This window comes from Sceloporus occidentalis, unplaced genomic scaffold, assembly GCF_023333645.1.
Source record: "Sceloporus occidentalis isolate IW3139 unplaced genomic scaffold, rSceOcc1.0.p SCAF_7, whole genome shotgun sequence".
NCBI classification, from domain to species: Eukaryota; Metazoa; Chordata; class Lepidosauria; order Squamata; family Phrynosomatidae; genus Sceloporus; species Sceloporus occidentalis.
Window position 1 is genome coordinate 863,713 of NW_028316987.1, and position 15,646 is coordinate 879,358.

Here is a 15,646-nt window from a genome sequence, read left to right on the forward strand (position 1 = left end):
AGATCCCAGAGGCAGTAATTCTGAAAGAGAATGCCTTTTGGCATGCAAAAGTGTCAGATGTTCCAAGATGAATTAAATTGACAGTCAAAGAAATTTAAAGCTGAATCTACACATGCAGCAGCTGAAAGAAGTAGAAAGAGTCTGTTCCACTTCAAATTTCAAGATGGAGAATAATATTTTAGAACACTTGCCTACATTAAACAGGAATCTAGCAGAACAGCAGAAACAACCACTCTCCTTGATATATTAAAATTCTAGTTGCAAGGAGTTTTCCCAGGATAGCATTCCAAAAGCAGTATTTCCTACCTAAACTTTTAAAGTGGTGCAGTCCATTTCACCATCTCAGTTTTCTATTTCTACAGTCTACTCCTTGTTCCTCCAACCTGGTGTCTTCCAGATGTTTTGGACTACAACATCCATCATTTCCACTTACTAACTTTGAAGGTTGGGCAGGGGTATCACTAGGGGTGTGTCTGTGTGAGTATGTGGACCATACCGAGTGACAAATAGCTATTCCTACTTGAATTTTGTAAGTTCTTTGACAATGTTTTCCTTTCCTTCATCCTTTAGATCCTTTGTTACGTGCTCCTTGACTTTTCCACGAGTCATATCAAACTCCAAAATTTTGGCACCAAAATTTGCCCTTGACTTATACATGAGGTCAATTTATAGTTAAATATATATGATATGTATACTGTATTTTATTATGTAGTCAATCATATTTTTTTTCTGATGAACATACCTTTGTTAATATCACCCATGCTCAGACCTGGTTTCCTCTTTTGTTGGGGTGGGAATGAGGGTGTTAAAAAATGATCCACACCAGATGTCAAGCATGCTCAAAATAGAGGACATTTTGGAATTCTTCCTAGACAAAAGGTTGAAATGTAGGATATGTCCAGGAATAAGAGGACATCCAGTCACCCTGCTTGTTCATGCTTCTCTACTGCCTTGGACCAAGACAGCCCAAGGATGCAGAGAAGCACAAACAGGAGGCTGCGGTGTGGCTTGCTGGTTGCAGCCATGCATGGAATTGGGGATGGGGTGCCAGGCGCCAGCAGCTCACTTTCACTGCCACCTCCCAACCTTCCTTGTCCACTGCTTTGGGCTGTCTTGATTTCAGCCAAGACAGCCCAAGGCCACAGAGAAGCACAAACGGAAGTCGATAGCATCGCAAGCTGCTTGTAAATTCACTGTAACCACTACCTCCTGGCCATGCTTCTCAGCTGATGAAACAGATTCAGTCTACAAAAGCTTATGCTACAAACTTCTTTTAACTTGTCTCAAAGGTGCTACTATATCCCTTTGCATACAAATGAAAAGAAAGTGATTGTCATTAAGCCCTCCCAGAAATAATAAAAATTGCCTTCAGTCTAGCCTGTGCATCCTTACTTGAGAGTAAGTGACACTGTAAAAGATGGAGGGCACTTTTACATACACACTGTGCTTGTAAGAGGTTTCATATTTAAGGATGTTTGAATGGTAATGAATGGAGAAAATAATTCGCCCTCCCCCTGCATGTACCCATGAGCAGACAAAATTAATAACAACCTGCCTCCCCTGCAAAAAAAAAAAAAAAAACAGTTCAAAGATCCCTGAAACCTAATACTTGATGACATGAGAATCTGAGGATACACCCTCTGCCATTACATTTTAATACAACTATGACAAACTCTCTTTCATGCACACCCCTCTCTCACATCCCTCCTTTTTTGTAGCATCATGTCTTATGTATATGTATCTTCTTTTTGTTGGCCTGATAATGATTCCCATACTTTGGATCTTGGTTTCTAATTAATTATTTTTAATGGATTAATTTATTGATTCTAATGTTTTGTTAATATTGTTTTAGAAATTTGTGTTCTACTAGTGCTCTAGCACTCAAAATTCCTAAACAAACCTGGGTGGCAAATTTGGGATTTGTAGTACAAAAAAGTAAAATTTCCAAGCTCTAATCATGCACTGCCATTTTGAAGAGAACAGGACACCAGCAGGAAACATTTGGGCTTCTGCTACCCAGGTATTTATAGATCTCCACCAACTCCATGGATTTGGTTTCAGCTACTGAGATCCATCAGCACATTCCTGACACTGCTGTAAATTGTGTTCCCTACACAGGTTGACCAGACATCCTCCTTTTCCAGGACATGTCCTACATTTAAGCTTTCTGTCCAGGAGGATTTTCAAAATGCCCTCCATTTTGAGTGAGACTAAGAAGCATGGATTTATATTTATATGAGTGTTTTTAGCTTTTATTTGGTAATATCCTACATTTTTTGTGAATGTCTTACATTTTGTGGTTTTATTAGAATTACAGTGGGCCCTTGGTATCCATGGGGGATCTGTTCCGGACTCCCCCCATATAATACCAATATTTGCAGATGCTCAGGCCTGCATTGTCCTCAATGGCAATGCGTGCAGCCATGGGGGACAATGCCGGCTTGCTGTCCACAGATGCTCAAGTCTGCTGATGGCAAGTCCGCGGATACCGAGGTCCCACTGAGTTCCTTAGTACAAGGAAATGTACATGGTGCTTCTCCTTCCCACATTATCCTTATAACAGCCCTTTCAGGTAGGCCATGCTGAACAAATGAGAGACAGGCAGACACTGGCTCAGTAGCCTCACATGGCATGGTAGTGGAAAGAATCCAGATCTTTTAAGTTCTAGTCCAACACCCTAACTGTTATACCATACTGGTTTTCCCAAAGCTTTTCTTATTCATCAATTTTGCCTCTTTTAAGTTATTAATGAAACTTGAGTTTGTGTTTTTCATCATGGGCACTTCTGCTAACTGTTCCCACACAAGTAGTATTACTGTTTCTCTTGAAAAATAAAAATACATCTTGGTGAGATACTTACCATGATTCATTTCAATACATGCATGGCTTTATAGTATTTTTGTTATTGTTGTTGTGCACCTTCATGTAATTTCTTATGACAAACCTACGGAGGCTTTCTTGGCTCATTTAGGCTGCGCTAAAAAGCAAAGCTGCTGTGGGATATTTTCAGAGGAAGGAATTGGCAAAACTATTTCTGAGTATTCCTTGCATAAGAAACTCCATGAAATTCATGGGGTCGCCATAAGTTGACAAATGATTTGAAGGCACATATACACACAAAAAGCAATGCAAACAAAACAAATTAGATAGCAGTTACAAATAATTAATGGTCATTTAGGGTTTTTTTGTTTAATGAGCAATTTGTGTCATTCTTTGCCCCTCTTTCTGCTAAACCTGTGTTCTGTATGACTTAACAATATACACACACAAACCCTACGCTCACTAGGTCTTACTTTTTGTTCAAGGCCCCCTTCTCTAACCACTAGACACTAAAGTAACCTGGATTTTGAGCTTCTAGTTTCCCCGAACACAGCCCTCTCTTTCCCAGAGAACCCAGCAGTCCTGGCTCAGATTTCTCCCTGCTCTGAAACCCTGCTGACATCCCTGTCACCGAGAGTGAGTGAGATGCAGTTGCTCCTAAGAGCTAATTATAGCCTGGCGGCATGGCAAGCAGTGTAGCTCCCGTTCCCCGATTCTCCACCCTCTCTATTCTGGTCACCTCATATAAGGGCATGGTAGGGCCCATGGTTTGGTTTTCTCATCTGTCTTGGAGGCTGGGTCAGGCAGACATTGGCTGGGGCTGAAAGGCTAATCTAGGCCAGCTGTAGACGTCGCTCACACAAAACCCAAGCTGGGAAGTGTTTCTACCCCCTTAGTTCTCCTTGTCTGACTTTCCTAGTTGCATGTATTGAGGGTTTCGTCTTGTGTGCCCTTTTGAGTTGCCTTTAGTGGGACTTCTACCAAAACTTCTGGGTGGAAGCTGTACATATGGCTTCCTGGAAGGCCTGGATTCTGGGCCTCCTTCTCGTCCTTCTCTGCTCATTCCAGCTCCCTAGAGTACAGGGACAGGAACAGGAGCATCACCACCATGACCATGGCAAAGTAGAGCACCATCACCATGAGGATGAACACCATCATCACAAGGAACACCACCACCATGGGCATCATAGTCAGCAGAGTGACAATGATGAGGATGGTGATGATGATGATGATCTCTCCCAGGCCACTCAGCATCATGGACATCACCAAGAAGGCCATCATTCCCACAAAGATGATGAGAAGGAGCATCACCACCACCACCATGATCACCATGGTGATGATGGAAGTGACACTGGCCAAAGTGAACATCATCATCATCATCATCATCATCATGAACATCATAGCAGCCATCACCACCACCACCACGATGATGACGACGACGATGATGATGATGATGAGCAGGAGGACCAACATCACCACCATCATCATGAACATCATAGTGAACATCACCACCACCATGATGATGATGCCGACAATGATGATGACGATGATGAGGATGAACATCACCAACATCATGAACATCATGGTATCCACCACCATCATCACCATGATGACGATGATGAAGAAGAAGATGAGGATGAACACCATCACCATCATGATCACCACCATCATCACCATGATGATAATGATGATGATGATGACGATGACAATGACAGTGATGAAGAAGAGCACACCAGGCATCACCATCATCACCATGATGGGGATGATGATGATGACGATGATGACGATGATGATGACGATGACGATGATGATGACGATGAGGAGAAGGAGTCCCATGGACACCATCATCATGGTGGCCATCATCACCATGATGAAGGAGAGGAAGACAAAAAGCACCATCATCACCACCATCACCATCGTCCTGGTGATAATGAAGAAGAGTCTGATGAAAGTGCTTCTAAGGAAGAAGATGAACATGAACATGAACATGAAGGACACAAAGAAAAGCATCACAAACACGAAAAGTCCAAGAAACACCATGAAGGAGAAGAAGGTGAGAAAAATGCAGGGGTTTGGATGGGGGATGTGGTGGGTCCATTTTGTTGTCGTTGTTGTTGTTGTTGATGATGATGATGATGATGATGATGATGATGATGTTAGGAAAACTGATGAGCCAGGGCAAACATGAAACCAAACTTTCTATCCCACCCTCCAGTGCCCTGTCCTGCAGTTTTTCACAAATGTCTCAGGGGACCGCAAACTGTAGCCTCCAATGGCTTTGGTTCCCCACTTTTAAACAACTCTGGCTCTCAAATTCACTTCCTACTTTCCCCCAACTTGGGTGGCTCTCTGACTTCTTCCAAATCAAATACCCTTCCTCTCCTCATTTGGAAAGGTGGGGTATCCCCTCTTCTTCTCAAGCACCAGCTCACTAGGCCCCAGTACCCACTGGGAATCCAAAGGCCCTCTGGACTTCCTCCCTTTCCCACCAAGATAAACCAGGAGGGACTAGATAGCCATATCCGTGTTTCTCTTTTCCATTGAAGAAGAAGATGAAGAAGATGAGGATGAAGATGGTGACTATGAGGCAGGCTCTGTTTGCCACTACTGTGCCTTCTGCAAGGTAATGAAGGAGCACACCTGCAAGCTTGCATGCATACCTGCTCTGTACTGTACTGTGTGCGGACTTGGACTGGTGGAACAATTTATTAAAAATGAGGGTCTCTTGCTATATGTTTTGCATCTTCCTCACAGTCGTGCCAAATCTCAGTCATGTAGAATAATGTGTTAGGTGTATCTTCCCACTGCCCTCTCCAGAGCAAGGCAAAGTTTTCTTCCTCCTCATCACCTTTGATGATGAGATAAACTGCTACCTGCTTTTAAAATGTTATATGGTGCATCTTTCACCTCCCTTATTTTGTTTGTGTTCTTGAAGAAGAAAGGGGAATCTGCCTTTATGTCTTCGTCTGGCTTCTATCTCTGTCTGTCTTCATTCATAGTTCTGTCTTTGGTGAGAGCCTGCTTCATTTTGTGCAACTTACTGCAATTTGAGTATGCCTGCTCTGGGCATTCTCACATCAAGTTCCCCCTGTGTTCCACCATGTTACTCTCCTTTCAGTCCTAGTTTATATAAACTGTCAGGGCCAAAATACCCATGAGAGAGATCTGTGATCAGATATCCCAGTGTTTTGATGTTTATTTAAAAACAGCCTGGGTGGAAATACATTGGACTGGATCAGTGGTGCTGGGTGAACAGGGCCTGGAAAAGTTCCTTTTTTTTTTTTGGACTACAGCTTCTAGAATCCTCCAGCCACTATGGATAATTACCATATTGGTTGGAAGATTCTGGGATACCTAATCCAAACCAGTGACTATGCTGGGGGAATTCTAAGAATTTTAGTCCAACAATCGATTGTTTCCAAGCTTTGTTGGGCAGGGCATATTTAACTACCCCCGTCTTATACTACCTTTCCAGTCTAAATTGTTCCCACATCTGAACCTGCTACTGTTCCACTGGGGAAAACATGCAGGCAGCAATCTCATTTGGGTGCTGTAGTGTTGTTTTTAAGTAAATATGAAAATACTGAGATCTGGAATGCTCCCAGTTATACAATATTTTCCTTTCCTTTCCTTTCACTGGAATGCCACAGAGAAGTACATCTCTTACATCCTCAAAAAATGTACTGCCCTGACTGATGGGACACAGTGGACATACCCTCTAACTGCCCCAATTTGGCAGGGACAGTTCCAATTAATTCTCTGTCATCCCACTTTTTCAGCTGAATTTAAAATGTCCCAGTTTCTCCTTCTCCTTATTTCCCCCTTTGTCATCAGTGGACTTCAGTTGCTGCAAACTGAGTTGAGGTGCAAAAGTAGTTTGTATCAAGTCTCAGTGGGGGAAGAGGTAGAGAAATGGTTAGAGTTTATTCCTTCTCTGTAGACTAAGGCAAAAGCAAACTGCTGTAGCCTCTCCTAGCTTTTCTGCTCATCTTCATTAATGAGTCTTGACCATGCTCTGATGTTGGTCGTCCTGGTTTTCATCTGTGAAATGGTGGAGGGTATGCAGTGCAGCAGCTAGGAATCCATAAGACCGGGATAGGAGAAGGCAAATTTCAGCCTTCAGACATTGTCAGAACGTAAATCTTAGCATCTCTCATCACTGGCTCTGCTGGCTAGGGCTGATGAGAGGCACTGCCCAATGGCATCTGGAGAGCCACACTTTGCCCTCACCTGGATTAGGTAACTGTCAGCATTGTTCTTGGATTTATATGCAAGACACCAAGGCTGCATCCGCACTGCAGAAATAATCCAGGTTGGCAACACTTTACCATGGCTCAGTGCTAGGGAAACCTGGGATTTGTAATTTATTGTGGCATCAGAGCTCTCTAATGGAAAAGGCTAAATGTCTCATAAAACGATAGTTCCTAGAATTCCATAGCATTGAGCCAGGCCAGTTAAAGTGGTGTAAAACTGGATTATTTCTTCAGTGCAAATGTAACAAACAAGCTTCATTTATATACCGCTTCATACTGCCTAAACAGTGTCTAAGCGATTTACAACTGTAAGCTAATTTGCCCCCAACAATATGGGTCCTCATTTTAGCGACCTTGGAAGGATGCAAGCCTGAGTCAAGCCTGAGCCCTTTTGCTGGTCTTGAACTCGCAACCTTGTGGTTTTGAGTAAGTGGCTGCAGTACAGGCATTTAACCACTGTGCCACCAGGGCTCCTATGTAGCCCATCACTCCCAAATGATATCAAATAGATATGCTTTGGTAGAGATATTCCCATTGTTGAAAACTCCATAGAAGCAGGGTTTTGTTGTTTATTTTTGCCTGATGGGAGCAGGCTACATAACTCTCTCTCAAATTTGTTCTCCTTTCAAGATGGTAAGCAGAGCCTGTAGTTCAGAGGCAGTATTTTAGTTTAGTCCCTGGTGTCCGCACTTTAAAAGGATAAGGTAACAATTGATGGAAAGGACTCACTACCTGAGGGTCCCTACATGAGACCCCAGAGAGCTACTGCCAGCCAGAACAGACAATACTGTGCTAGATGGAACAATACAACTACCAGGGAGGCCTGATAGTGCAGTAGGCAAATGCTGGTACTGCAACCTCTCACTCACAGCTACAGGATTATGAGTTCACTTCCAGCTAGGGGCTCCAGGGTTGACTCAGCCTGGCATCCTACTGATGTTGCTAAAATGAGTACCCAGCTTACTGTGGGCAATTAGTTTACACGTTATAAATTGCTTAGAGATTGCTTAGTTTAGTATGAAGTGGTATGGAAATGTAGTTGCTAGCTGCTACCTCAATATAAGGCAGCTTCATATATTTGTTGTTGTGGTTATTGTGTGACTTTACACTGACTGACCTGTGGTGACTTTCCCATATGATTATCTTGGCAAGACTTAATCAGAAGAGATTTGCTTTTGCCTTCCACTTGAAGCTGTGAAGCTGTGACTTGCCCATGGTTTTCATTTGCAAAGTGGAGATTTGAACCCTGGAATCTTAGTCCAAACACTCAAGCTACTGCACCATGCTGGTAGAATCTAGCTTTATATATAGATAGCTATAAATATTTAGTCTGCTGATGACTTGAAAGGAAGACTCTTTATATACTGAAGATCCCCTTTTGCTATGTTTGTGAAATGCGTGAGAGTCCAGTTAGAAGGAGCTGGAAATGGAAATGGGAGGAAACACTTTCACAGTAGGTTCATCTACACTGTAGAAATACTGCAGTTTGACACATGTCCTCCCCCAAGCAAATTCTGCAATGAAATGGAAGAGGCTGAACCCCTTTCTGCCTCTTACTTTATTCTTCCACTAGCCTCTTTGCTCTGTTTCCTCTCTCTCCTATTTATACATTCATTAAAAAAAAATCTATTCCACTCCTTTGTCACCAAAGACATCCCATTACGATGTACATAAGATTATAAAAACAGTGTAACTAAAATGTAAAAAGAGCACAAAAGAAGTGGGGAGGACAAGTCAATCTTAAATTAATTTAGATTTACAGTTGAAATATTATAACACTTTCTTCAAAATACAGATAAATATTCAAGGGCAAACATTGAAGGCCCTAAAAGAATCAAGAGTCAGCACCAAATGTATCTGTCCAGAAGGCCATTCCAAAATTGGGACCCCAGTACAGAAAATAGATTCATTTTCAGAGACACACATTGCAGTCTAGGAGATCTGGAGAATGATCTCCTCTGAAAATTTCAAGGCATGAGCAGAATAGAGTAAAAATATGAGAATTAAAGTCCCACTCCTCACTTTTAAAGATGTTCACCTATCTGTATGGTGTAGCTTGTTGACCTATGATGTAGTGGTTTGAACTATGAGTTTGGAGACCAGGGTTCAAATCCCTTCTTTGCCATGGAAACCCATTGGGTGACCTTGGCTAAGTCATACTCTCTCAGCCTCAGAGAAAGGCAACGGAAACCCCTACTGAACAAATCCAGCCAAGAAAACGCCATGGTAAGCTCATCATAAGTCAGAAATGATTTGAAGACACACAACAGCAAGTACTCCTCAACTGTCCAAAAAGAGATTGGTGGGAAAGAAGACTGGTGTTGGGGTGTTGGGTATATCATGGCAGCTGCATCTTCTCCTGCAGTTAGTTGCCACATTGCAACATTCCTCCTGAACCTGTTATATTAATGCCTGAAAGAGGTACTTGCAACTTCTTGTGTGTGGATAGTTATCATATAATTATATAGTCCATTCATTAGGTGGCACTGGATTTGGCTGTATCTGGGTGGAGTTGCGAAGAATAACTTCCAACCTTGGGTTCTCAGATGACATTGAATTCTAAGTCCCACAAACCATATCAAGCCCATCTAATTATCTGAGATTATGGGATTTGTAGCCTAACCCATCTGGGGACCCAAATCATCTTGGAACAGCACTATTCTTGCTGGAGAAAGATATTTTCTGATAATTATGTTATTTAATCTTGCCATGATATCCTCTTCCCCAAGAAACAATCTCTACTAACTTCTGGGTATCTTCCATGTTACACCAGGAGAGAGCAACTGTGGCCCTCTAAATATTTTTTGATTTCTGTCTCCATTAAGCCCTCAATAATGGCTAATCTGGCTGTGCCTACTGTAAGTTGTCAGCTAATAACATTTGAAGGTTTGCAGTTGCCCTCTGCTGTGCTATAGCCAGTATAGAAGAAGCAAAACAAAACAATGACAGCAGAAGGATAGGAGACTAGGCCCTTCAGTTTAGAGGAGGTGTTGTGATCTGACAATCCAGAATTTTGAAAGGGACAAGAAGACTCTGGGTTACAGCCTGGAAACCACAGGACAGAATGAGTTATGCTAACATTATTGGGGGGATTCTGGTAGGTGTTTGCAAAATAGTTGAAGAATGAGTGGGCCATGTAGTGCCCAGGGATCACACAGTATCAGAGAAAGGCCATATTTCAATAACAAGCACATGCTTTGCACACAGATGGTCCTAAGGTTGAATCCTTTGAATCACCACTGGACAGAGATGGGAAATGTCCCATCTGTGAGAAACAGCAGAGAGTCACAGCCAGTTAGTGTAGACTAACTTTGGCCAATTTGCTATCTTTCTGGTGCTTTGGGCCACATCTCCATGGCAAATGGTTATGCTGGCTGGAAATGGTGGGCTTTAGTGCAACATATTTGGAGATCACCAGCTGAAGAAGGCTGGGTTGAACTACATGGACCAATGGCCTGGCTCAGTATAAGGCAGCTTTGGGCATGCAGTGTGATTTTGTTGTGGCATGCATGTGAAAGGGAAATTGTTTCTGTATTCCCTACTTATCTTCCTGCTAAGATATCCTTTCATTTTCTTGCTTCTCTTTTTCTTTTCAGCATTGTGATGAATGTGACAAATGTCCTTGTAAAGAAGGAGACAGCAGTGAATACTGTACAAGCTGTCAGGTTGGTCTTGCAAGTTTCCCCACTACACTTCCCTTCCATTCCCATGCAAAAACTTGATAGTCTTGTTTTTTTAATCCTATTAACCACAACAGTGTCTTGTTGGTATCTTCTGCTAAACTTCCACTGCTTTGTTTCTCTCCTTGCAGTATTGTCATTTCTGTTACATTTGCCCTGTGTGTGAAACAGCCTGTGCACCAGGTGAGTAGATGACCCCTTCATGGTTTGAGGCAGAGGGCCTTCAGGCATTAATTGTACTGCAGTTCCCAACATCACTTGTAGTTGTCATTGATTATTTTGGCTAGGGTTGATGGGAATTGTAGTCCAATATCATCCCCACAGCCGCCCACCCTTAGGGGACTGAGTTTCAGACTAGGATTGCGGGGAGGTGGGAACCTGAATTCATATCTATGCCAGGGTCTCCAAATTCTTCAGACCTTGTCTGATTCACCATGTAGCTGCACACTCTCCAACTGTCTCAATATGGCAGGGACAACTTCAATTAATCATTTGTCCTCCCATTTTTAAGCTGCTTTTAAAATGTCCCAGTTTCTCTCTCTTTCCCCCTTTGTCCTGATTTATTCCATTCACTGCAAACTGAATTCAAAATGCAAAAGTAGTTTGCATTCAATTAACTCAGCACTGAGGAGATGAGAGAAGAGGATAGAATCTTGCCCTCTCTGTGGACTCAGGCACAAGCAAACTGCTGCAACCTCTCCTGGCTTGCCTGTTTTTCTTCATTAATAACTTTTGTCATCTTGATAACTTGGTCACATGGGTCCTAGTTTTCATCAGAAACATTGGAGGATATGCTTCTGCCTACTCCCCCCAAGGGGATTGTGAGAAAATAGGATTAAAATCCCAACCAATGCCACTCTGTATTTCTTAAACAAGGTGGGTATGTCCAGTGCTTGGAAACTTTATTTTTTGGAAAGCTTTGATCAAATCTCACTTGGAATACTTTGTTCATTTCTGGGCAAAGTTCAAGAAGGGTATCAACAAGCTGAAATGTGTCCAGAGAAGGGTAACCAGGATGATCCAATGTTTGGAAACCAAGCCATGCAAGGAATGGCTGAGGGAGCTGGGCATGTTTAGCTTAGAAAAGACTGAAAGGTAACATGATAACCATCTTTACATACCTGAAGGGATGTCATGTGGAGCTGGAGCGAGCTTGTTTTCTGCTGCTCCACAGATTAGAACATGAACCAATGGATAAAAATTTAAATAAAAGAAATTCCACGTAAGGAAGAACTGGCTTGCTGTTAAGAGCTGTTTGACAGTGGAATAGATTGCCTTGTATGAGAGCGGGTAGACTCTCCATCTTTAGCATTCTATAAACAGAGGCTAGATGGGCATCTTTCAAGTATGATATAGCTGTGTATTCCTGCAGGGCAGAGTACTGGATTAGATCTCTTGTGGCTCCTTTCAACTCTATGATTCAATGACTACAGTTCCCCAAATTCCCCAGATAGCCTTTTTAAACATTTAGCAGGGATTAAACTAGCAAAAATAGAACATAGGCGCTTCAGAAATCTTGTTTTAATGGGAAGATGTCAGTGCAGAGCAAAGCAGAGAGTAAAATGCCATTGAAATAACAAAAAATTGATTTGTTCTATCTTTTTGTTCTACAGGGAGCATCGTAGATGAATTATCAGGAGCTTTATTTCAGTAAGTATTGCCACCTCTCACCTCCACACACTTTCAGTGTCTAATTCTAGGAATAGGTTGAGCCAGAACTCCAAATACTACCTCTCCCTAGTCCTGCAGTTTTGAGGGAGGACAGTTAAGACCAAGCAGAAGTGTACTTTGTGGACCTAAGCCTTCCGTTTTACTCTTATTCAGCCAGGGACGTAGCCGGGGGGGGGGGTCCTTGGGGTCCGGACCCCCCTTCCATTAGAAAAATGAATGGTGCATGCTGCTGTGCTGCTGTGCCCAAGCCCCATTATAATGGTGGCACTTAGTCTGGACACACACACCCCTTCCTAAAATCATGGCTACATCTCTGATTCAGCCAAGAACAGTCTAGGCAAAATAGAATAAATTTGGCATTTCCCAGTTCTGTAAAATGGAAATAATATGAAGATTTTACAAAATATCCAGCTTTAGAAGAAATAGATGTTTAGAAGAGACAGTGCCTGGGAATTCCATATGTTCCATCCTTATTTTATATACTCTCCAACTACCTTTTAGAGAAATGGACAATTACAAATATGACAAGAAATTAACAAAACACTGAGTCCACTATTGTAAAAACAAACACTTCAACTCTCCCAGTTTGTCAGAGACAGTCTCAATTAATCTTCTGTCATCCCACTTTTTCAGTTGCTTTTAAAATGTTCCAACTTCTCTCCTCCTCTCACTTTCTCATTTTCCCTCCAGTTTACTTCATCTGCTGCAGACTAAGTTCAAAGTGAAAAAGTAGTTTGCACTCAATTAAAAATGCTGAATCAGGGCCACAGCATGTGGTTGCCGCGGCCTCGATCCGGCGATCAAAGGGGTAGCATCAAGCCGTCCCTTTAGGGCAGTGCTTCTCAATTATTTTCTGTCATGCCCCCCCAGGAAGAAGAAAACATTTCGCGCCCCCCGCGCAACTCTAAATAGTATCATTTGCCTATAAAATTGGTCAAACGAGCCCCCCTTTACGGAGCCTCGCGCCTCCCCTGGGGGGCGCGCCCCACTATTTGAGAAGTACTGCTTTAGGGCCATCTGTATTGGTCCTCAGTGGGAAACGGACAACAGCAACGCTTTTCTTCTCTTTCTCTTTCAGGACAATTGCCACCATTTTTGAGCAGCAAGAGCACTGAAGCACCCCTCCCTGGAGAGGAGAAAACCTAAAAGGAAAGAAACAGCAATCCTTGACCTTTAGGGACAAACAGCACCAGATGAGCAGTTCCATGATTTTTCTTCCTAATAGTTTTATTCCCTCCCCTGTACTCTTAAAGCTCTGCTCCCCATTTTTTCCCCTTCTTGGGACAAAAGATAAAGGGCTCCCTTACCAAGTTTGAAAAAGTTTTTTAAAAATTGTACATAAACTCCCAGAACCCACCAGCTAAGCATTCTGGTAGTCCAAAAAAGTAATTTTTCCAAGTCTGCCTATATCTTTCACAGCTGGTAAGAAAGAAACCTTGGTGGAGGAGTGATTTTGAAAGATTTTAATAGCCCAGTTATTTCCTCCACACGCTTACGGTTTCAACTTCCAGCACCTTCGTTTCCTTCAAAAGAAAACCCTCCATTGATAGGAAGAATCACAGAACTCAAGTCTTGTGTATTTGATCCTTATAGCTTAGTAGAAAGGCCATTCCTTGCAGGCCAGGACCTGTTGGGCAAGGAGAAAAATCCACATTTTACTGAACTAATCCACCTTGGGGCAAGGGATACCGTAGGCCTTACCTAACACCTCTGTGCTCTACGTTTTCCCAGCCGCTGAATTACTACAAGCTTAATCACATTTGTGGCTTGTTTCTGAGGGATAGGTCTACTGCTCACATCTGTCAGATCCCTAGATATTGTTTGGCCTACAACCCCTTTCGGAAACTTTAAATGGAAAGCAGCACATCATGTTTCATAGACTAAATATGTGCAAGTGCCGTCATCCCATTTATGGGAGTTATAACCCAACAAAACTTGAGAGTTCCAGGCTGAGTTAATTTGTACCATATGATTTTACATTTTTCGGTGACTTGCTGCTGAATTCTGAACTGACTTCATTTGTTTTACACCTTAGGATAGTTTAATTTGAGCCATGACCATTCATACACAGGAGCACATACTTGGTAACTGCTATCATCAAGGGATAGATATGCCTGTATGAACAAGCTTTTAAGTTGCACTGCAAACCTAAAACTGCTTCAGCCCCAATATGATTGAAGTCATTTCCTCCCAAGGAATGCTGGACATGGAGTCTTTTATGAAACTGCCAAACAGTCAGTTAGAGATCACCAGATCTTCCTAGAATAATAAACCATCACAGCTAAAACATCTGCCATTATCTCAAGTAATACAACCTGTGCTGCAAACTTAAAAGCTGGTTTTATAATGGTATGAGAGGAATGGGGCACTGCGGCTGTTGTTAGGACTACAGGTCCCGTTTTCACATATCATTGCCATGTAGACTAGAGCTGATGGGAGCTGCAGTTGAACGCTTGGGGGGCCAATATGTTTCCTTTCTTCATTCTGCAAATGCCTTTGCTCCACTGCACATGTCATATTGCATCTGATGTTCCTCTTAACTGTCAGAAGATAGGAAGCTCTGTCCTCCTATGTGCAAATTGAATGTAGTAACATAAGGAATTTTCCTCGTGCCTAGAGTAACATCTTACAACTTTAAATCTAATTGAAAACTACTGCTACCATTGTTGTACAAAGGAAGCTGAAATAGAAGCTGGCAGTTTTTTCTTTTTAGTGACTGGCAGAGTGAAATACATCTGTCAGAGATCAAAATCTCAAGTTGTTGATATATGCATTTATGCCATTTCCAATTTCGGGTCATCCTAATGTGAATCTGTAATGAGGTTTTCTTTGTTCAAAGGCTGAAAGTGGGTGACTACTCAAGTTCACCCAATGGGTTTCCATGGCCAAATGGAGATCTGAACACTGATCTCCTAGAGTCCGTATGACAAGGGGTGAGGAAGCCTATCACTTTAAAAAGCAATCCCTGTGTGAATAGTCTGGAACAAGACACAAAGCTTTAGCTTTTCATTTCTTATGATCTCATGTTTTGGGACTCTCCTGCTTTGGCTGAAGTAAAAGAAATCTCCTCTCCCACTCCTTTGTGATCTTCCTCCCCAGTTGCCTTTTTTATTCTTAATTTATAGCCATTGCTTTGTTTTGTTTTAATAGAGAATAACAATTAAAAAATTTCTTCTGACATGACTGCTGTTTTCTCTAAAGCCTTTGCTATGATGAAGTGAG

General features: G+C 42.2%; 1 protein-coding gene across 3 annotated transcripts; it reads left to right on the forward strand.

Annotated features, from left to right (window-relative positions):
- The first annotated feature begins 3,662 nt into the window (after positions 1-3,662).
- On the forward strand, positions 3,663-15,602 carry LOC149308973 (uncharacterized). 3 transcript variants are annotated; one of them, XM_089531538.1, is made up of 6 exons: positions 3,663-4,873; positions 5,367-5,443; positions 10,670-10,738; positions 10,885-10,936; positions 12,367-12,403; positions 13,503-15,602. In XM_089531538.1, exons 1-6 carry the CDS (start codon positions 3,829-3,831, stop codon positions 13,537-13,539), a joined length of 1,317 nt encoding a protein of 438 aa, XP_089387664.1. In that variant the 5' UTR covers positions 3,663-3,828; the 3' UTR covers positions 13,540-15,602. The 3 variants fall into 3 exon arrangements, with proteins under 3 accessions (XP_089387664.1, XP_089387665.1, XP_089387666.1); XM_089531539.1 differs by having other exon boundaries at positions 5,370-5,443; XM_089531540.1 differs by lacking the exon at positions 5,367-5,443 and having other exon boundaries at positions 3,877-4,873.
- The last annotated feature ends 44 nt before the right edge of the window (positions 15,603-15,646 follow it).

Excerpts from the sequence above, each read along its gene's own strand:
- LOC149308973 (XM_089531538.1), top strand. The coding sequence starts at position 3,829 with ATGGCTTCCTGGAAGGCCTGGATTCTGGGCCTCCTTCTCGTCCTTCTC. Across the intron at positions 10,739-10,884 it reads AATACTGTACAAGCTGTCAG|TATTGTCATTTCTGTTACAT; the intron begins GTTGGTCTTGCA and ends CTCTCCTTGCAG. Across the intron at positions 12,404-13,502 it reads TTATCAGGAGCTTTATTTCA|GACAATTGCCACCATTTTTG; the intron begins GTAAGTATTGCC and ends TTTCTCTTTCAG.